A 23,702-nucleotide genomic window follows, 5' to 3' on the forward strand; every position below is an offset into this window, starting at 1 on the left:
GTTATTTTATAAGTCAGTCTTTTAAAAGCTCAGAATGTAAGGTTCTTAAAATTCCAAGGAGGTTTTTCTAAGGAACTGCACAGCAATGGAAAAAGTTTGCTTCGTCATTCTTTTCCGTCTAACTTTTAGAAGGTGGGAATGTGAAGCAACTACTCTTGATTGGACTACAAAAGATAGAAACATTTCATTTAGAGCAGGCCCATATACAGCATGTTATAGTAATTCAAATGATATATTTTCTAGCATGGCCATGGATAACATCCCAATAAAAAAACTACCAACTTAGACAAACAAATTAAAAGTAAACAATCAAATCAAGGAACCACCAAGACCACTCCCACCAAACACTGATAGGGCAAACCACTAGCATATAAAATAAGAGCAAACCCCATTCCCTTCTAGCACTGATGATATTTCCTAGTTTGGTAATGAAATATCAAGCAAGCTCAGAGATACCAAGGGCCTCCCCACAAACACTGATCTCATGGACCCTAATCAGTCTAAAATGTGAAATCCATTTATTTAACCGATTGTATATATAATCCTTATATATGTTTGCCTTTATTTACCTGTTATATATTTGTTTATTCAAATAGATAATAAAAAGTGATCCATTAACTGGTTGCAAGTATATGACTAACGTATTTGGTTAGCCCAAACGTGGCCCATAAGTAGAGTTTTCTGAGCCTTTTTGCTGGCATCTAGTAATTATTTGGATTTTTGCAGCTGGGATATGGTAACCCAAATCTCTCACAAAATCTTATTGATGTTCATTGCATTAAACTTGCAAAATCTTACCTTAAAGAGTCGTCTAATTACACCGTCTAATACATCCCATTTTGTTTTACCACTGACCCTGATAGAACCTATCAAATATGCCTGTATTCTTTGGTCCTATAAAGAGAGGAGATATATGATATAAGAAAGAAGTCACTTCAATACTGATAAATTATTTTGTCAAGCTTCTCTGAGTGTTTTTCTGCAGAGAAAAATAGTATTTTTTATGTTACAGATATACCAAATATGTTACAGATTTTATATTAAAATATTTTTTGCTAGCAATAGCAATAACACTTAGACTTATATACTGCTAAACAGTGCTTTATAGTTCTCTCTAAACAGTTTACAGAGTCAACATGTTGACCCCAACAATCTGGGTCCTTATTTTACCGACCTCAGAAGGATGGAATGCTGAATCAACCTTGAGCTGGTGAGACTTGAACTGCTGAATTGCTGGCAATTGGCAATCAATAGAATTAGCCTGCAATGCTACATTCTAACCACAGCTCTTCTGATACAATTATGAATGTCCACATTTCTATAAATCACACATAATTATATCAAAATGCCAATAAATGTCAATGATGCCAGTGTAAGTACAGCATGAGAAAAATGAATTATTTCAATATTATTTATTGTGGTCTAAATTGAATGAACTGCTGATTAGAGCAGAACAGCCTTTATAACAACAGTAGCATTTACAGAAAGATAATTAAGATAATCATTTGGCAATAAAAGTTGGAAGCCAGAATACCTTTGATCGACCGTAGCCCTTGTTTATTGTGACAATAATCTTAACATTCTGGCCTTCTTTATGGAGAGTTCCATCTGCAACATCTTCCAGTAAAATATCTAAGCAAAGAAACAATAAATAAATGATTTTTAAAAATAAAGTTAAATTTGTGTGAATATATTCTTTAAAAGGCTACGATTATAATAGTCTATGATATTTTTTTTGTTTGCTGGCAAAAGCAAAATGAATATATATATATATTTTGAATATATGAATTCTATGGTTTGGAGTCAGATCACAAATCAGGATGTCAGAATGTAATATGTGAAAGGAAACATTTCCAATTCTACCCAAGTACTTATCTACTTAACGTGGATCATAAATGGATTCAAAGCCATGTCCCTATGTGACTGATTGTTCAAACTGGTTACAATATTAAGATATTAATCAGCATGTTGCATCCATTTGCAGAGTTCCATTGAGTGCCAAGACAAAAATAATCACCATTTCAATGGTACTCTCATATGGTTGAGAAAAGAAAACAAGAACAAAGGGAAAAATATATTAAACAAATACTACATCACTGAGTAAAGATGAGAATCACATGCAAAATGAAATCAATAATGCAAACAAAATTCATCAATTATCTTCATGTATTTAGCAAGGGTGAATCAAGTGAAAATACACAGCCATATACAGTTTCAGTTTGGTAAGGAGTATAGTGGTTCATTTTTCAAGTATGACAAAAAGGTTACGATATTCTTGATTTAAAATTATTTTGAATCAGAGTTATCCATTTGTTTTAGGGCAAAAATGTTTGGTGTAATTTCCTTATTTTTTATTGTCTATTTTTCATGATATCAAATATTTGAATCCTTAACATTTGTATTTTTGAAATATTTTACATCATTTTAGAAAAATAAACAGATGCAAATCTATTCAAAGGTTTGGGGGTATCTATCTATCTATCTATCTATCTATCTATCTATCTATCTATCTATCATCCATCCATCCATCCATCCATCCATCCATCCATCCATCCATCCATCCATCTATCTATCTATCTATCTATCTATCTATCTATCTATCTTTGGGACTTGAATCCAAATATACCCTTAGAGATGTCTGAATCTTTAAAGCCCAAGCTAGCTGGTACCCAATATCTGAGAAAGTACTCTCCAATTTTGACCCTCCCCAAAAAAGAAGAAACTATCCACAAATAATAAGTTAAAAACTACTGCTAGGTTCTTATTATTAGTATATGTACAATGGAAAAAGAGCGTGAATATATTAGATAATTAAAATACATGCATAAGTATAGACACACATATATAACACATGTACGTAAGAAAAAAAATATAAATCCATATTTAATTATTCCATTTCCATATACAGTATTCTGCTGTATACATATTGTATATACATAGATTGTATACAGAGCTATATTCTGCTGATGGAAGACGCTTCCCTCTTAGAAAACTTCCTCAAGTGAAAGCAGGAAACACCCAGCCAATACTACTGTTGCTATTACTGCATGCAATACAATAGAAAGAAACAACAAAAATATAGTATTTCAATTTTCCTTTATATAACACATGGTTATTTCATTTTATATTAATTTTCAAAGTTGCAAACCTTATTTACATAATGAGCACCTTTTCAAATTTAATTACATTTCTCTGTACTTTGACAATAAAATTATATTTGGCAAGAAATCTGTTAAGTGTGGGGTAATGTGTGAGGAGAGAGAAAGATAAGTGTTCCTTGATGCAAGAATATTTGTTAAGAGAACAAAGCTTTTACTCACCAGATGTAACTGAATCTGTGATGTTTAAGTTATTCAGAGAGAGACCTAGAGATTGTCGTGAAGAGGAAGAAGATGTGCTGCTGGAGGACTCTGAACATGGCCTGATAGGTTTGCTAGTGCTTCCAGTCTCAGCCTTCAAACGATCATTCTCAGCTTTCAAAATCTCAATTTCATTCTAACATATAAAATACAAGTAAGAAACAATTAAATAAATGAAGTAGAGATTTCTGATCTTTCTGATATAATATGGATAATAATAATTTAACCATTAAGACCAAACAACAGAGGTGCAAAAAATATAGAAAGAGTTTTCATTGGTATAGCACCTGGAACTTTGAGGCTATCATATTTTTGAAGTATATCATATAAGTATGTATATATGGATCAAAATAATATCTATCTAATATCATGAAAATTATCCTCACATTTAATTGCATTATTGAAATAAATCCAAGTAGTAGTTTTTGTGGGAGATTTCACGTAATTAAAGATAGACTTAAAGAACTAAACCAAAATCAAATTAAGGATCTCTTTCCTTCCATTGAAAATATCCACTGCAGATGAAGGCTGTCTCTCTATATTATGGTAAGGAAAGAAAAGGTTCAGTTCTTTCTTTCAGTCTCCTGCAATGACAAATTCATTAACTCATCAAACTAATTCCAGTGCTTTTTTAAAAAAACTACTAAGTTACGTAAATATGAAGGTTCTACTTTGGCAATCAGTCATTCAGATATTTTGACAATTACAGCTATTACTTAAATAGACAAATGTTATAAGTAAATGTTGGAAACAGCATAAAGGAAATTTACCCATTCCCTAAGTAATTACAGAATATAGAAAGCAGAAGATCTGACCTATTAAAAATACAGTTGCATACAAAAAAATTACTAAATTATATTTTATGTGAGTCTGTACATAATGAAATCTTTCTACATATTTACCTACTTTATGTGCAATTGTTGGCAATTTCAGAATAAGAAAACTGTGAACATGGCAAGTGCATAAATACATTTGGATAAATTACCCTTTCAGTAAATATTAAGTAATTTGCTCTTTGGTTGGAATAAGAACTTTCAAATCATTCCTATAGTTGAACTCTTCTAACCTAGAAATATTCTTAGCTTTTCTTTTTGCACTCTATCTTAAATATATTTCAATGTATTTGCAGTACATTGAAAATTGCTGCATATATTTTCAATAACATACAAGTGCAGAGATTGTAAAGACCAAAGTTGTTCAGATGAGAAGCATAGAAATTTAATAAATTATTATTACCTCTTTCAATTGATAACAATAGATATTAACTGCTATCTATATTGTTTTAACTTTTAGTTCTGAAATTTTTTTATGTTTATTCTGTATTTCACAAATTAAGCACTGCATTCTATCTTTTCTCCCACTGAATTATTCTATTTTCTTTCTTTAGAAGATTGAATCTCATCAATTCAGCTTTTCAATACAAAAGGACTCATAGGTGCACAAGTACAAGAACCATTCTATCAAATTCTTGGAACTTGATTTCAGGTTGGTCTAAATTGTACTCTCTCTTTCAATTTTTCACTTTCAACACAGCATTGCAATCATGTTAAATGCTTGAAATTAATAGGTGAAGTAAAGTAAATATGAAATATACAGATTTGGCTATCCTTATCTGATGAACAAGACAATCATAGAACAAAAATATAATCTTGAGTGGTTAGAGCCATTGAAATAAGCAACTATGAAGATTTTCTGTTAAAATTGATGTAGTTCTGATTGAAGCAACCAGAATACTTGTAAAATACTTAAAAGTCCTTCTGCTTTTTGAATAAGTTATAATATTTTGCAAAGGAATTGACAATTATAGAGAATTTTTGCCAATAACTACCCCAGGGATGCTATGCAAAATGGTGTTTTTTTTTAAAAAAAGAAAGGAACGGTTCAATCTAATTTGTCTTTCATCTAATTATTTTTGAATCCCAATAGCGACTTCTGGCTTCCATCCTATTTCATGGCTCTGTTCACTTCAAGGTGATTACTATAAGGCATTGTTTTTTAAAAAATAACGTCCTAATCAGTTGTTCCACAGAACTGACCTGCATGCGGTTCATAGCTTCCCGAATTTGGTCAAGATGATGGGCAGAGCTGAGCGCTTCAAGACGAATATCTGTAAGCTTGAGCTCTTTCTCCCTGAGCTCATTTTTTAGCTGCAGAATTATTTCTGCCTCTGCTTCTGTGCATTCACAAATCCTAATAAAAGAGGAGAAGGTAAAGAGGCAGAAAATTAAAGGAAGGTTCTCTTCTCACGGCGGTGTATTATTATAGTATATCCAAGAAGCAGAAAAGGTTTCTGCTGCTGATTCCTAGGGGCAGGAGGGAGAATTTCATCAAAGCAATATGAATCAATTCAATTGAAAAAAGTGAAAAGCAGAAACAATATCTAGGTTAAAGGTGTAAGGTTCTTTCTAAAACTTTTCTATTTCCTTTTATAAGAACAATGATGTTTTATACTCCAAATTCAATAGGACTGCATTTTACAAATCATTCCTGTATTAAATAGTACCCCTGCTTTCATTAAAAATAAACGATTTCCAAAATAGTACAATTTGAAACTTCATTGCTACTATTAAACTATTGTTTTTCTCTCTTGATATGATTTTTCAGATCATTTGTTTTTCAGTCCAACTCATATATAATGAGATTACACAATACTTATGTATGTTAAATATCAGTATATGTGAACTGACTTAATTGATTTCTTTTTTATGGTGTTCAAAATGTCTATGCTATGACTGTAGAATTTAATCTGTAACAATGTCAAAAATGCTAATATTCAATATTTTGTGCATGGCATAACAGGCAGCAGTAAATACATATGCATTACATCATGCTTCTGTTTCTGACACCATGTAAGATGAAATTGGAAACATTTAAACTTTACTAGTGAATTAAAACTGAAAATTCAATTTTTAATTCTTTCCTTTGGAGCATTAAAAAAATGTCCTTTCTGCTCATTATTCAACTGATGTACAATAGCAACCACACCATTGTTCACATAATAGTCTTTTAGTTCTAGTTTTTTCTACAACATATAATCGATATACTGTATTTTCAAAGCATGCCTGCAAAGACATTTAGGGAGAAAATAGAGAACATCCGTCTAGTTCTTGGATAAATAACTCCAAGCCCCTTGTGCCAATTTACCGGGATCTATGCTTGTAGATCACGGGACCATTTTGCCTTTTCTTTGGAGCCCAGAATAGAGATGACCTGCATATACACGCATTAGACAGACAGATGCAAGTGAAAGAAAGTAAAGGAAATGGTTTAGAAGATAAGAAACCAAGAAAGAAACAGAATAAAAAATGCAGTAGAATGAAAAAGTAAAAGTTTTAAGAGGGAATGATAACGAAATATGAAGATTATGTCACAGTTTAAACAACTCTTGTTTATGCCTTTCAATATCATGTTGAATGTGGGAACAACATAAACCACAATGATCAAAACCAAAATCTAAGAGAGTTAAGGTACAACTTTAAGGTTTTACAGTATTCAGTGTGATTTTTTTATCAGCATGCTTTGGAGTGCAGTCGTTACATGCAAGATTGCTATTTTGTCATATATTTAAGGCAGATTTAATTTGCCATTTTAAGAGAAACTGCTAGGACAGCATATCTTTCCTGATAGGCTGATTCGCAAAAATATTATTTCAGCATGTCAAAACATTCAGATATTTGATATCTGTCTCTGCCCATTTGGTAATTTGAAATGTTGCACCTCAGCAAACAGATGTATCATGAGGAATCACAATTGCACTATTATGGTGCATAACTGTGAACCAGAAAAAAAGAAAGTCCCTTTTAAGACATTGCTGCAGTTTAATATATATGTTGACATGGGTAGCGTTTCTTGATCCACAACCAGCAGAATGTTTTGCAGAGTGGCAAGCAGCATGTTTCATGTCAGCATGATTGTAACTGTAACTCTACAAACTTCAGCTTGTACAAGTATTTATTGCAGTCAAGAGTGAAGGGTATTACAACAGATCTATCCTACCTCAGTGTTCCACAGTTAGAGCAATGTAAATGCCAGTGCTCCAGGGTTTACATTTTAAGCTGCTTTCTCTTACTGGTTACAGAAGGCAGCTGGGATATGTTGTCATAATGGTCCTTATTAGCTTGAGAACTGCTACACCAGTTTCATTATAAGCAGCAATCATGAAAGTTATTGTATTCATGGTCAAAGAGTTTCTGGGATTGAAAAAAGGAGGTCTGTGTCTAGTGATTCAAGAAACTGGCAGGCTATTATGAGAAACACATTATTTTTACACAATTCATTTTAATTTGGCAATTCATTGTTAAACAAGGAGTGGCTCCTTCTTTCCTACCCTATTGACTGGATTTCATTTACATTCATGTGCATTCATGAATACCATATGTGTTTTTGCAGACTTACATTGCTTGGGTTTGAGAAAACCAAAGGGAATTATTGGTTTAGAGACTTTTCTTGCTTATTATTGGAAAGAGGTTCCATAGAATATGTAAAGGGGAGATACATACAGGTTATTCTTCCTATAGATTTTTAGCTTCACATTTAGCCATGTGAGTTAACTAAGCTGTTAGAAATTACTTAAGGCAGAAAGGAAAAAAAACAAATAAAAATAGCTGAACATTTGGATAAGAAAGGAATATTTTTTTTAAAAAGGAAAGCATAGCAAAGTGGCAGCTAATGTTAAAAAAGCAACAACTTAATATGAAATGTAATAATAATGGAAGGATTAAAGAATACTGTTTCCATGAGATAAATATAAGTAGCTTTGCTTAATGACTGCCCTGTTTAGCAACTACCCTGTTTCCCTGAAAATAAGACCTCCCAAGATAATAAGCCCAATCAAGCTTTTGAGTGCATGCGCTAAAATAAGCCTTCCCAAAAAAACAAGCCCTCCCCAAAATATTGCAACACAGCAACCATGTGGTGACCACACTCGCCACCTCCTGCACCTCAAAAATAATAAGAACTCCCCCAAAATAAAGCCAAGTGCTTATTTCGGGGATCAAAAGAAAATAAGACCCTGTCTTATTTTGGGGAAACATGATATCAAAGTTGCAATGGTACTAAAAAAGTATGTTTATGACCGGTCCTCTCACATATAACCATTTTAGCATCCTGCAGTTATCTGATTGCCATCTGCATGCTTCTTAACTGGTTTCTCACAAGCAAAGGCAATGCAGAAGCCAGCAGTAAAATTGTAAGTCATGTGATGTCTCACTTAAAAATCATGGCTAATTCACCTAACAACAGCATGGAAGTGGCATTGTAAGTCAGGTGCAGTTAAGTGATTTTGCTCAACAACCATGTTGCTTAGCAACAGAGTTGCTGATTCCAATTATAGTCATTAAGCTTCTGGGTAACTCAAGACCATATTTCAGAAATAATAGTGGCTTATTTTCCAAAACTATCCCATTAAAAAAATGACACTTTTGCAAAGATGCATTTCTCAAAGAATAAACATACAGTGAAGTTGATTGGGATGGCCTGATTGAAGTAGATCCACAGTCTCCGGAGCCATGAGGTAATTTAGGTGAGGATGGAAGAGATGAATCTGTGACTTCTTCTATGTCAGAATGGGAGGAAGGAGGTTTTGATGACTTCTTCTTCCCAAAAGCTTGTTTGAATGAACTCCTTAGCTAGGAGAAAAGAAAGGAACATCAATATCTTTGACAATTTAGCTCTCCTCATATTTGAGAGAGTTCTTGTGTGAGGTTAGTTTGTAGAGGCCAACTAGCTACTGCCTGAGGTAAGTGTATAGACAAAGCAGAACATTAACATGTGCAACACAGTATCTTTAGAAACATGGCAGGGTGTTTTTTAAAATTAACTGAGGACTGTGTTATAGGAAATATGCACAATCAAACTGTACTGATAAACAGATACTGATTTAAAACCCCACACCTGTTGTGAAAAACCTGCTTTCTGGCATTCACTTTAAGATGATCGGTCTTAAATAAGTACATTTTTTAAACAGTCACTGGCTTATAAAATACACTGAATTCCAATCAATATGACATTGTGATTTATTTAAGGGAGGAGCCATTTTGTCCCAGAAATTTTAGATGTCATAACTTCCACAGTAGCATTGATTAGAAATAAGCATTTTGAAGCTGCAGTATTTGCTTTTCCACTGACAAGAAGCTGAAAGGGTTGGAAACAGAAAGCATTTGCTTGAGTTCTTTTAAAGACGCAAGTTCATGTATGCAAGCATGGCCTTTATTGTCTAAAAGCTCTTATCCATTATTGAAAGGTTCAGAATAGCCAAACAGCCATTTATTTCAATAGTTGAGATGGCAAAAGCTAGGTCTCTAATAAGCACTATATCTTTTAGGTCCGAACTGTCAAAGACTTCTTATGAGCAAGCAGATTACTTAAACCAAGGGGAAAATATGATCCCCAAGTAGTTCTTTTATTACCTTCAGTTAAATTTGGAATATTTTCTTTTATAAGAGTCAGTTCAAAAATAGAATTGGATATATGTCTCTATTTTATTTGCTAGAACTTCAAATTATTTGATATTTGATTTTTAACATCTGTTGGTAAAAATATCATTTTGTACATTTTTTTCTTAAGATATACAGCTTGTATATGATTTTCACTATTACCTGCATTTTTGTAATATCTGCTAGTATCCACCTTTTCATTTGCAGTTTTCTCTAATGTGTGTATTTTGACAGATATTTTGTTTGAAGAACTGCATTGCACTATTTGGAGAAGGGCCAAAATAGAGGGAAAATATTGCATTCCAGTTGGCATGTTACTTTGGAAAGCAGAGATTGGTTTGTATGAAGTTGAATCAACTTTCTCTTCCATCCCTGTTCAAGAACTGGGAGGCTAAGAGCTGGTTAACCATCATCCAGCATTTATTTTCGCCATTTTATGTTTTCTAATAAGAAAGAAATGGATTTTGGCAACACTTCCCCTTTCCAGATTTAAAGTTGGAGATAAAATGAAGAGCAACATTAAGGAGACATAAAGGATAATATTTCAGAAGGGTACAAAAGCCTAATGCCAAAATGAATAGCAATCATGCCAAGATAGAATTCTTTGAGATGCATGCCAAATTTTCCAGGATTTTATATTCACCTCACTTCCTCTAGAGTTCACCTTGCAGAAACATGAAAGAGTGTGCAATTACAAATCAAGGGAATGACGTTGGAATCAGTATTTTTAAAATATTACCTGTGTAATAAACATATTTTAAACAATAAAAAGTATTTTCCTACTTTTATGTCAGTAAAATTTGAGTTCTTGAGGTTTGTCTCTCAATGCAAGACCTTTATCTTTCTTTATTTTTTCAAGATATTTACTACATTTCTTTCATGGAACAATAAACTACCAAGAATGTCTACAGAATGTGGTTTCAAAAAAAAAGATAGCATCGGCAAGAATGTGATAAAAGTTATGCTGCTTTTAATGCATGACAAACATAAAAAAAAAATACAAACTTCAATTGCAACTTTGTGGCTGCTATCTTGACTTTTTTACCATATTTCATGGATCATCCTATTAAGTACTTTGGATAATTAATATATTGTATATAGTGAACAAATATAGTAACTTGTGAAGCCTGTTATTATGTAGTCATATTTGGCAACAATATGATGTGATCTTGATACATGAGCAATATAGTAATATACAATATTACAATATATGGTATATAGTAATATACAATAAACAATATACAATACAGTAATATATATATATATATATATATATATATATATATATATATATATATATATGTATGTGTGTGTGTGTGTGTGTGTGTGTGTGTGTGTGTGTGTGTGTGTGTGTGTGTATTGTATTTGAGCTGATAAATAAATAAAGGGAGACTAGTATAGATCTATTTCAAGCTATTTAGCTCTCATGAGCTAGCCATACCCTTACTGGGATTTGAACCTGTGCTATATTACATATTAGGCAGTTGTGTTAACCACTAAGCCACAAGGTTCTCCTCCTTTATCAGCTGAGCCTCAGCTCAGTATATCACCATTATATCAGCATCAAAAACTACGTATATTTATCAAGGGCATTAAAATAGTGGTTTACATGGTTCATTCATTATATTATTTATGAAATAAAAAATTATACAAAAGGACAGGTAGTCAATTTTACTTAATACTTACCCAATTTTTCTTTTTCTTTTTTTTACAATCAGCATCATTACTGCTACCCATGCTTGAATGGCTTGTACCACTATTGATGCTGCCAACACTTTCAGACGAATGTTGTCGCCTTATTCGCAAATCTATAATATAAAGAGAAATGAAATCGTGTTCCCCCCAATGTACCATATTTTTGGAGTATAAGATGCACCGGAGTATAAGATGCACCAAGGTTTTGAAGAGGCAAACTTTTTAAAAAGTAGGTAGGTAGATAGAAAGGGAGAGAAAGAGAGAGAAATACAATAGGTAGGTAGGGGGAGAGAGTGTGTGTGTAGGTAGATAGGTAGGTAGAGGGATAGAGAGAGATAAATAGAAAGAGAGAGAGAGAGAGAAATACAGTAGATAGATAGGGAGAGGGAGAGAGAGTAGGTAGGTTGGTAGGTAGAGGGATAGAGAGAGAGAAATAGAAAGAAAGAGAGAGAAATATAGTAGATAGGTAGGGAGAGAGAGAGTAGGTAGGTACATAGATAGATAGAGGGAGAGGGAGAGAGAAATACATTAGATAGGTAGGGAGAGAGAGAGAGTAGGTAGGCAGGTAGGTAGATAGAGGGATAGAGAAAGAGAGAGAGAGAGAGAGAAATACAGTAGGTAGGTAGGGAGAGAGAGAAGGTAGGTAGGTAGATGTTTCCAGGTGTATTTATCCATGTACTGGAGAAGGAAATCGCTGACAATCTGCAGTAGCTAAGACTTTGTTTCTGCTGCCACAGCACTTGATCAATGTAATTCTCATCAATCAGTTAAAGAGCTTTCCAAAAGGGAAAAAAAGTTTTTGCACTCTGCAAACCTCCCAAAAATGGCCTGTTTTTTTGTGAAAACGGGCCCATGTTTTCAAAAAAAGAAGAAGGCATGAATAGCCTTAGGGGGCTTGCAGAATGCTCCTGGGGGATGGGGTGAGCCATAAATGAGCAAAAAATGGCCCATTTTTCACTAAAATGGGCCTGTTTTTTGTCAAAACAATTGCATGCATAGCCTTACGGAGGCTTATAGAGTGCTGGCGGGGGCTGGGGGGCAAAAAACAGCCCATTTTCTGCTCATTTGTGCCCTCCCCAGTCCCCAGGAGCTCTCTGAAAGCCTCCATAAGGGTATGCACGGCCATTTTGGTGAAGAGGCGGGGCTTTGAGAGGCAAAAAATGCTGTACTCGGTTTATAAGATGCACCCAGATTTTCACCCTCTTTTTTGAGGAAAAAGGTGCGTCTTATAATCCGAAAAATATGGTAACTCCTTTTCTAGTGTTTCAAATATTATATTAAACTCTCCTACATCCTTTATCCAGACTATAATTGTGACTATTTAAGGAACGATATAAAGCATTTAATACATCTCTTGATTATTCTTGATCGTTTTTACTAAATCAATAACAGAGTATAAATTAATGGAACATATAAATTAATGGAGACTTCTTAAGTACTGTTCTCTTTTGAAACATCTTTTTCTTCTTCTGCTTATGTCTGTTGAAAAATCATGTGGAATGACTTACAGATTGCAGAATAAAATTAATGAAAATTGTTCTTGTACAAAGAACAATCAAGTCCAAATCTGTATGCATAATTAAAGGCAGCATGATCCTGCTTATGCCAGCCTTTGTTGGCATCATTTATGCCATCTCCAATCCCATTTAATATAAGTGGATAGAAAATTGAAAAATGCAGACCTGCCCTTCAATTCTACATTGTTGGCTTGAGCTCTATGGGTGATTCTAGCACTAATGTGCAATTTGTCAACCCAGGAGTGCTTAGTAGTTCCTTAGAAGAAGCAAATTCTTTGTAAATCAATAACTTCTAAACTTGACTGTAAAAATACAATTTTTGTAATAGAGTTGTCAAAGTCTGGAATGCCCTACCTGATTCAGTTGTCTCAGCTACAAATTTTCACAATTTTAGTCACAAATTGACTTCCGTGGACCTCACTTCATACTTAAGAGGTCCATAGAGGGGGCGTGCATAAGTGCACTAATGTGCCTATTGTCCCTGTCGTTGCATTTTTATATTATTCCCGTTTTTGTTTCTGTTTGACAAATTATAATAAATAAATAAATAAATAAATAAATAAATAACTTTTGAAGTTGAACTTTTTAAGATTTGGAAACATTGCAAACATATATTTTCATATGGAAGGTTCTACAAATGTGGCACAAAACCCATTCTTTTGAAAAAACAGAAAGCTGGTAATGAGCTATCATTACAGCCCTGAAAAGTAAGACAGAATATCATACCTCTCTGAGTGTGGTCATGGCCATTCAGAGCTCCTTGAATAGCAGCCTGTGCAGCCGAGTTCTGAGCTTTCAGCATTTCAATGGTTTCCCGCAGTTCTATGAGTTCTGATTCCTTTGGGAACAGGAGGGAAAGACTCAAAATGTGTCACAGTAATTAGGTTTTATCCTCTGGGGTAAAAACACACAAATTGGAATGAAAACAAGGTGTACGTGAAAAATGCAAGTGAAACTAAGGAGAAAATTAGGTTTCATGTTTGCTTCTCATCTCTGCTAATCAAATGTAAAGTTCTTAAATTGGAAGTTATTTATCTGTACAACTGCTGCAAGTAAGAAGTTTTAGAGAAAAAAATAAACATTTGTGAAGACATGCATGATATTTCACATATTTATTATGTGGGAGAAAATGTAGTATGAAATTATTTAGTAAGTGCAATGTATAGTTGAAACTATATCTGCTTCTTCCATTACAGTTTCCAGCTCTCATTTTGTATACTGAAACTTAAATCCTTTAAAACATTTATTGCTAGTCAAATCAAGAAAGTTTTTTTAAATATGCATATCAGGATATTTAGAAAAAGCTTATCAAAGTCAATATCAGTATAGCAAAATCTTCATTCAAACCACCTTTAGGGAGTCTTATAGTGCCATTCATTTAAATAGAAAATTACATCATTTGTTTAAATTTACATCATATGTGTCATTCTATAGTTGAGTCATTTGTCACTGATATCACTATTACTCAGCCCCAGCAATTTTAATATATGTGGATGTCAGCTCCCAGAATATCCCCATACCTCATTCTTCGTTCATTTTAATATTTAAGGTTTCAAACATTTTATTTTCCATGTACCCAAAATGAATCCATTTATTTTTTTTCAAGAATTTTGAATGCAAGATTACCAAGTAAATTGTAATAGAACACAAGAAGAAAAATGTTTATTTTTTCTGTTGTATAATTTTTCTTTTTTAATAAAGCAAACATTCTTACTAATGACATAAGATGTAGCTTTTTCTATCCAGTTTCACTGCTCTCCCTTTTTCTCACATTGTAAATTTTATGTAGCATTCTAAATTACACACACACACACACACACACACACACAAATGTAAAGGGAAACATTTTGATTGACTTAATTTTTCATTGATTCTTAAAACAAATTTGTATTCCTATAAATCAGAGGTGTCAAACTGGTGGCCCACAGGCCGGATGTGTCATGTGCAGGCCAGGCCCACCCCAGGTCCACAAATGGAGAACACATCATGAAATGTCACGTGACGGCAATGTGACGCGACAAGTTTTACACCTGTGCTATAAATACTTAAAATGGGACTGCTTTTTTTCTTTCTTTTTTGAATGGCAGAACAGAATGGCTAGAAAAACATCTTGGAAACCAGACAAAATATTTTGAGAGTTCCTTGGAAAATTGTTTAGAGTACTGCAATGTCAAGAACTAGCCACCCAATGTGATGCAACATAAACCAAAATTATATCCTAAATTTACATGTCAACTATTATGTTAAATATACTCAATAGTGAAGTCAAGCAAATCTATTTGTCCTACCCCCTCAAGATAACATTGACTGAAAGGCTAAAACATGAAACATTGTCAACTAATATTTAGTATTCTGATAATGTTGCCAAGTTACATCTGCTGGTTTATAACCAGCTTTTGTTGTTAAATTTTTAATACACATTAAATCCAGAGTCACAAATATTTTAATTAAAACTTGAAAATGAAAGATTTTATCATCCCACTTCTTTCCGATACAGCTTGCTAACTGTAATTATGAGTAGGGTGATTCTTATAGAGTCTTATTGTAAAAATTTGATAGCATGGATAATGAAAGAAAGATTCACCTGTTTGTTTATTGCTGTACTCCTCTATTAATGCAAACTCTAACATAAATCAGTGCCATTGGATTAAGTTAGATTCTCTACATTACAGCATTTGCTGGTTCAAACATACCTTTTGTTCAGCCGTCATTGTTAGGCTTTGTAACCGGCCTGTCATATTTCCTAAGCTTTTTTCAAATGCAGCTACAAGATGGGCCTGTGACAAAGGAAGAAACATTCAAATATAATCAGAATTTAAAAGGATTCGGTAAAATCCAGAAATGAAGCTTGAATGCATTTTTGCCATCTCATTATTTTCAACAGGTCTGCTTCTACTTACAGTAATTTCTTCTATTATAACATTACCTGCTCAAAACTATATATTTTAAATTTAATTTTATATTTATGTATCAAGTGTATGGAAATATTTCCATGCTAGATTGCCAGACTTCATTACCATTTTTTGCTTGTTTGTTTTAACAATACCAAAAGTTTTCAATGGAAGATTTAAAGAGGATCTACAGTAAATGATATAGTTTGCTAAACAAGCTGCATGCATTTCAATGTTGCCTTGAAGCTAAAATAAACATGGTGAAAATATCGATGGAAATCATAGTGAATGGGGCGAGGGGAAATTTCCCCCATTTGCTTTGGAGAGCATCTTCCTTATATGTAAAATAAAAAATGGTACTGGGACTGCCTGCATTTATACAGAATAGTTTCAAGAAGGTTCAATTCCCTATTTCCTCAGGTCCCCTAGAGCAGGGAGCCTCAACCCCCAGGCTGTGGCTCACTACTGGGCACTGGCCTATTCTGAATAGGACCATGTGAGAGGTGGGCCAGCAGGCGCACAGCTTGAATCATGCAAGTGGAGGGCTGGCATGCATGTCTATATTTCAGTCAAGCTGGGTGAGCATGCGCAATGGCCTGCCACTTGCATGAGTGCACATGTGTGCCAGTCCACCTCTTGCATGGCCTGATTCTCTCCGCCCCCCCAGCCAGACCACCAAGGTTGGGGACTGCTGTCCTAGAGTAACATCAAAACAATAAATAAATCAGAATACAATAGTCTGTGAAAATATATATTGGAAAAATGGTGAAATCTTCTCTGTGCCTACAGTTGCATATTTAATATTCTGGCAGCCATAGTAGCAGAAACATGGCATCTGGTTTGTACTAGGGGCAAATGTTGAAAGATGTAGGATCTTTCGATTAAATCTTTCTATTTCCCTGGCAGAGTACAAAGATGAAGACTGGTGTATGAGAACAGCAAATATTTTGCGCCCAGCTGCCTCTTTCTCAATGACCAAAGTTATGAGGAAACTTTCAGGTGCTCCATCAGCCGCAAGCTCAGAGAAGGGGTGGGGGTGTGGCCATTGTTATCCAAGAGTCTCTATTACCTCGTAGGATCCCTGCTCCGGAGCTTGTCGGGTGTGAGTCCCTGCTGGTGAAGTTGGACCTCAAGGGTCAAGTGGGCTTGCTGTTAACGTACCTGCCTCCCAACAGCGTTGCAGCAGCCCTCCCCTCGCTCCTCGAATTGGTAGCCGAGCTGGCAATTGAGTTCCCCAGGCTTATGGTTCTGGGGGATTTCAATTTGCCTTTGCTCGGTGAACACTCTGATGGAGCGCAGGAGTTCATGGCTTCCATGACAGCCATGGGCTTGACCCAAGTAATTCGGGGCCCAACCCACTTGGCAGATCACATGCTCGACCTCGTATTTCTCTCGGAGCAGTGGACTTGTGATCTTGGTCTGAGGGGCAGTGAGATCTTACCCCTGTCGTGGTCAGACCACTACCTACTGAGGCTTGACTTTTGGAGACCAAACCCCCACTGTAGGGAGGAGGAACCAACCAGGTGGTTCCGCCCCAGGCGACTTATGGACCCGTTGGATTTTCAGACGGAGCTTGGGGTCATTCCTGATACTCTCGCCCGCAGTCCGGCGGAGACTCTGGTTGCTGCTTGGAATTCAGCAGCGACGGGGGCTCTTGACCGGATTGCGCCTTTACGGCCGCTCCGAGGCAGTGGATCCAGGAGGGCTCCTTGGTTTACTGAGGAACTCCGGGAGATGAAGCGCCGAAAGAGACGCCTAGAGCACCAATGGAGATCCAGAAAATCCGAGTCGGACCAAGCACTTTTAACATCTAGCATCAGAGCGTACATCCGGGCAATTAGGACGTCAAAAAGATCATACATTGCCTCTCTGATTGCTTCCGCTGAGTCGCGCCCAGCCGCCCTGTTCAGGATAACCCGTTCCCTCCTAAACAGGAGGGATACGAGCGATCCTTTGCAGGGCAGAGCTGAGGACTACGTCCAATTCCTCGCGGATAAAGTTGCTCAGTGCCTCCACATGTGTACTGGACCCGTGCCCCTCCTGGCTGGTTGTCAACAGCAGGGAGGTGACACGGGGCTGGATCCAGGCGGTTGTTGCCGCCTCCCTTCGGGAGGGGGTCTTTCCCCCCGCATTAAAGGCGGCGGTGGTGAGACCCCTCCTGAAGAAACCATCTTTGGATCCAGCCGTCCTAAACAACTATCGTCCAGTCTCCAACCTCCCCTTTGTGGGGAAGGTTGTTGAGAAGGTGGTGGCCTTTCAGCTCCAGCGGTCCTTGGAGGAAACCAGTTATCTAGATCCCTTCCAGTCTGGTTTCAGGCCTGGCTACAGCACGGAAACCGCTTTGGTCGCGTTGATTGATGATCTCTGGAGAGCCAGGGATGGAGGTCATGCCTCCATCCTAGTACTCCTTGACCTCTCTGCGGCTTTCGATACCATCGACCATGGTATCCTTCTGCGACGACTGCGGGAGGTGGGGGTGGCAGGCACTGTCTTATGGTGGTTCTCCTCTTACCTCTCGGACAGGTCACAGTCGGTGTTAGTTGGAGGGCAGAGATCGACCCCTAAGCCCCTAACATATGGAGTGCCGCAGGGTTCGGTCCTGTCCCCCCTCCTCTTCAATATCTACATGAAACCGCTGGGTGAGATCATTCGACGGCACAGGATAAAATACCACCAGTATGCGGACGATACACAACTGTATCTGTCCGCCCCGTGCCAACTCAACGAAGCGATGGACGTGATGAGCCAGGGCCTGGAGGCTGTTAGGGACTGGATGGGGGTTAACAAGCTTGTTCTCAATCCAGATAAGACCGAGTGGCTGCTGTGCTTCCCTCCCACAAATTGGCCAAGTGTTCCATCTCTCAGGCTGGGGGGTCAAATTTTACGACCCTCAGATAGGGTCCGCAACTTGGGAGTCCTCCTGGACCCACAGCTGACTCTTGAACACCATTTGTCAGCTGTGACCAGGGGGGCATTTGCCCAGGTTCGCCTGGTGCACCAGTTGCGCCCCTACCTGAACCGGGAGGCTCTCACAACAGTCACTCGTGCCCTTGTGACCTCTAGGCTGGAGTACTGCAATGTGCTCTACATGGGGCTGCCCTTGAAGAGTATTCGGCGACTTCAGCTTGTCCAGAATGCAGCCGCGCGAGCGATCGTGGGTGCGCCTCGTTTCACCCACGTAACACCTATCCTCCGCGAGCTGCACTGGCTGCCTGTTGATCGCCGGATTCGCTTCAAGGTGCTAGTTGTCACCTACAAAGCCCTTCATGGTATTGGATCTGGGTACTTGAGAGACCGCCTGCTGCCAATTACCTCCACTAGACCAATAAGATCCCACAGACTAGGCCTCCTCCGAATTCCATCAGCCGCCCAGTGTCGACTGGCGACTACCCGGAGGAGGGCCTTCACTGTGGCTGCTCCGACCCTGTGGAATGAACTCCCCATGGAGATTCGTACCCTCACCACCCTCCAGGCCTTCCGCATAGCCCTTAAAACCTGGCTGTCCCGACAAGCCTGGGGCTAAAGACTTGCAGCCCCACTCCGAATGGTATGATTGTTGTGTTTTTTAGCTGTGTATGATTTTTATGCTCTGTATTTTGTTTGTTTTTTCTCCCCTCCCTTGAATTGTGAGCCGCCCTGAGTCCCCTCAGGGAAAAGGACGGCATACAAATAAAGTAATCTAATCTAATCTAACCTAGAAATATTGTTTCTCAGGAATTCTCCATTCTTGATAGTTCTAGGAGTGATTTGTCCAGGTTAAAAATATATAAAACTGCAGGTAATCCTTGACTTACAACAATTCATTTAGTGACCATTTGAAGTTACAACAGCACTGCAAAAAGTGACTAATGATCATTGTTCACACTTGTGAGCCTTGCAACATCCCCATAACCACATGATCAAAATCCAGATGCTTGGCAACTGACTCATTTATGACACTTGCAGTGTCCCGGGGTCATGCAATCAATCACCTTTTGCCAGCTTTTGAGAAGCAAAGTCAATGGGGAAACCACATTCACTTAACAACCATTTTACTATGTTACAACCATGATTCACTTAACAAATGTGGTAAGAAAAGTTGTAAAATGGGGCGAAACTCACTTAACAAATTTCTCGTTTAGCAACATAAATTTTAGACTCAATTGTGATTGTAAGTTGAGGACTATTTGTAGCATAAGAATCACACTTCTTAGAATAAATTCTTAGCTATATTTAGTGTTTGGAGAAAATCCACAGGAAAAAAATACAGTTTGAATGTAAGAAAGAACTTATTTTCTAATAAATAAAAGGTCCTTGCAGCAACTATTTCCCTATTATGAACAAACACACCATTGCTATAAAAAATAATAATGCTGCACTGTTATATAGTCACTGTAGATTTCTACCTCTACCAACCTTCTATCTTCTTATCTGTATTATTGGCACATGCATTCCACAACCATGAGTGATGAATCAGTCCATATTTTTCTCCCATTGGGGTAAGGCAGGCAGAGTGTCCAGTTTATCTATTGCCTTCTCTATTTTGCTCAGCCTTTCCCCATTGGATAAAACAAAAGTGAAGGATAGATTCACACATACATTTCCCCTGTAAATGCATTCTTTTTGTAATGATATACTGTACAATTAGACTAAACTCTACAGGCCTTTAGAAAAGAAGTCAAGAGCTATCTCTTGCCCCAGGCTTTTAAATCAGGTTGAGTAGAATCCATGTTTGAATGATTTGAATGCAGTACAAAATGTTTAATTTGTTGTCTTCTTTTCTTGTATGTTGCCCAAAGTTATATTGTTTGAGTGGGCACCATTATTAAATAAATAAGGAAGATTTCCAAAATTGTCCCACTACATCAGTGGTGGGTTTCAAAAATTTTTTGAACCTACTCTATGGGTGTGGCCTCCTTTGTGGGAGTGGCTTGCCGGCTATGTGACCTGGTGGGAGTGGCTTGCCGGCCATGTATTCTCTCTCTCTCTCTCTCTCTCTCTCTCTCTCTCTCTCTCTCTCTCTCTCCTTCCTTTTGTCTCTCTGTCCCTTTTTCCTTTTTTTCTTTCATCTCTCTCTCACTTTTTCTTTCTTTCTTTCTTTCTTTTTTCTTTCTTTTTTTCTTCCTTTCTTTCTCTTTCTCTGTGTGAGTCTGTGTGTGTGTGTGTGTGTGTGTGTGTGTGTGTGTGTGAGTGGTGAGTTTCAAATTTTTTTGGAACCTCTTCTGTAGGTATGGCCTGCTTTCCAGGTCCACTGGTGGAACCTCTTCTAACCGGTTTGGTAGATTTGACGAACCGGTTCTACCGAACTGGTGCGAACTGGCAGGAACCCACCTCTGCACTACATGGATTATACGGAAATGAATTTCCTTACTTTAATCCTCTTTTTAAAATTATTTTACTAGTCTACATACACTTTAGAGTCACCTGCACTGGTCTCATGGCAAGATAGGTGAAAAATAAATTTAACAAATAAAATTTAACAAAAAAAATGCAATTTCCTATCTCAGCTCTGTAAATTAACACCATATTGGAGCTTCCTTTTTCAGTATCCCTCTTCTTCCTCCTACAAATCCTGCTATGCTGTCTCAGTGTGGTGTGGGGCTTTCTGAGAGGAATGAATGAAGATTATTGGGAGTGTATGTCAAGAGTAGATATTCCCAGAAAAGTCACCCAGTTAAAGAGACAGGCATCTACAGTGGACATCAGCAATAAAGGAAGATGACCACTTCAGATAGCAAAGGCATCAATTCATATTGCACGGGGGAAGTCAGTGGTAAACTACAGTTGTATTTTAACCAAGAAAACAATTTGGATAAAATCTATGTAATTGCTAAGACTTGATCAGCTTCTTTATGTCTTCCTATTCTTAATCATTATATTTATTCATAAACTCAAATATTATAAAATATTTTAAATAAAAGCAATCAGTAATCATTGTGTTCCCAGAGGTTTTCAGTGACCTGAAACTATAAAGTAATTTTTTTTACATGGAGTTCTGTTCATTAAAAAAAGTGTAGAAAAGTTTTAACTTATTTTTATGCATTTGTGGATGTTAGTGTTTTAATGCCGCCTTCCATTTGTATTTTGTTTTGTTGATGCTTCTGCTTTTGTGCAGCTGGTACTTAAATACATTTTCATGATTTATAAGCAGAATTTATTAGTACACTCATGTTGGAAGAACTCCCGTGACATTTGTTTGTGATGTAACACATAGCTCATTTAAAACTCAGAATATTATTTCTTTAGCCTTTTTTCCCCTAAGTGGCAGTGACAGCAATCTTTCTCACAGATTTACTATGGCTATATATGCAGAATAAAACTATATCAAAATTATTATGATAATAAATAACTTACATTTGCTGACAATTGTGATGTTAGGGTGGCCACTTTTTCCTGAGATGCAACCAGTTCCCGTCGTAATTTATGAATTTGCTAGGTATGACAACAAATATAAAGAGTTCTAAAATATGATATTTTATTCACTTTCTTTGAATAAAGACCATTTAATAATCTAGAACACGGGTGTCAAACTCGCAAGCATCATGTTGCCATCATGTGACATTTTGATATGTTTTTCCCCTTCACGGAGCTAGGATGAATGTGGCCTCTGCGTGATGCATCTGGCCCACGGACCACCAGTTTGACAGCCCTGATCTAGAACACAAAATATAACTGTGCTTTTTGTTCCTGGTTGTGTGTTTGAATAATATATAAATATTTCATTAAAGAATACAAGGACTACATTGGAGGAAAGACTTCTTTCATCCAGTATCATAGACAACCAAATATAGACCACTATAGTACTGTACACAGCCAAATGCTTCCTGGAATAGACAGCCATCCTCCTTCCACCTTGGAAATAACGTGAGCAGCAATATTTTCACATTCTTCCCCAATAACTGCTATTCATACTTAAGCTGGATATCAGGGTGGAAGAATCCTATCTTGCATTCTATTATGCAATCATTCTATCATTTTATCCATAACTATCATGATTAAACTGTACTTTGGGACAGTTTATCAGTTGCAAAATTGTTGCAAAACTTCTTTTAAAGCTATCTAATCTATTGCCCATTCCATGTTTATGCAAATAAATTCCATTATTTTGATAATCATAAAATGAATGATATGCAACTCACTGTTTAATACACAGATATGTAAACATATGTTTTAAGAACTCAGAAGTATTTTTTCAGAAGTTAGTGAATGCTGAATTATACTCCAAAACAAAATGTTACTTTTAAACTTGTCAAAAACAGGGTTAATGATTTATATACTTGGTGAAATCCCAAAATAATTCCCTCAAAAACTACAGTTACTCTTTAACAAACCTACAATATTTGATTTTTTTTAAAAGTACTCTAAGATGTAGTTTACCATTTTAAAATAGATTCAATAGAGTGGTGATTGGTCTGGGCAGATGACAAGATAATTAAATTTCTGTCATTAATATCCTTATTGATAACCATACATCATGCTGCAGCAATATATTTATTACTGTACTTATCCAGTAAATAAACAGATAAATGTACCATAAAAATATAATACAATGTTGTAAACATTATTCAAAATAAACACCAGTATGTATTTGAAATTGATATGATTAGGCTGTGACACCCATGAAAAAGTTATGGTAAATGTTGAGATCTTTATGAACATATAATAAGGAAGTATCATAGAGAAGACCACTGTACAACCAGAATGCCACTAATTAAAAGGACTTGTCTAGAGACAATTGTCTCAGGTGCTGAAACTCTTGACACAATGTCTTAGGAGAACATCTCAAAGCTAGGTTGATTAGTATAAAAAAAATGCCACACAACCACA

At 36.4% G+C, this 23,702-nt stretch overlaps 1 protein-coding gene across 5 annotated transcripts in view; it reads right to left on the bottom strand.

Moving 5' to 3' along the window:
- The window catches only part of NAV3 (neuron navigator 3), a 165,884-nt gene that overhangs the window by 17,066 nt on the left and 125,116 nt on the right, over nt 1–23,702 (bottom strand). For 4 of the 5 annotated variants that reach the window (XM_032222049.1, XM_032222048.1, XM_032222047.1 and 1 more), the window contains 10 exons: nt 22,230–22,307; nt 15,699–15,782; nt 13,732–13,843; nt 11,480–11,601; nt 10,437–10,457; nt 8,814–8,986; nt 5,396–5,549; nt 3,321–3,495; nt 1,535–1,632; nt 799–894 (listed from right to left, as the gene is read on the bottom strand). In XM_032222049.1, coding sequence (XP_032077940.1) covers nt 799–894; nt 1,535–1,632; nt 3,321–3,495; nt 5,396–5,549; nt 8,814–8,986; nt 10,437–10,457; nt 11,480–11,601; nt 13,732–13,843; nt 15,699–15,782; nt 22,230–22,307 — 1,113 coding nt within the window. The remainder of the gene's footprint in view (nt 1–798; nt 895–1,534; nt 1,633–3,320; nt 3,496–5,395; nt 5,550–8,813; nt 8,987–10,436; nt 10,458–11,479; nt 11,602–13,731; nt 13,844–15,698; nt 15,783–22,229; nt 22,308–23,702) is intronic. The other variant, XM_032222050.1, reaches the window with a different exon arrangement.

This window comes from Thamnophis elegans, chromosome 7, assembly GCF_009769535.1.
Source record: "Thamnophis elegans isolate rThaEle1 chromosome 7, rThaEle1.pri, whole genome shotgun sequence".
Lineage (NCBI taxonomy): Eukaryota > Metazoa > Chordata > Lepidosauria > Squamata > Colubridae > Thamnophis > Thamnophis elegans.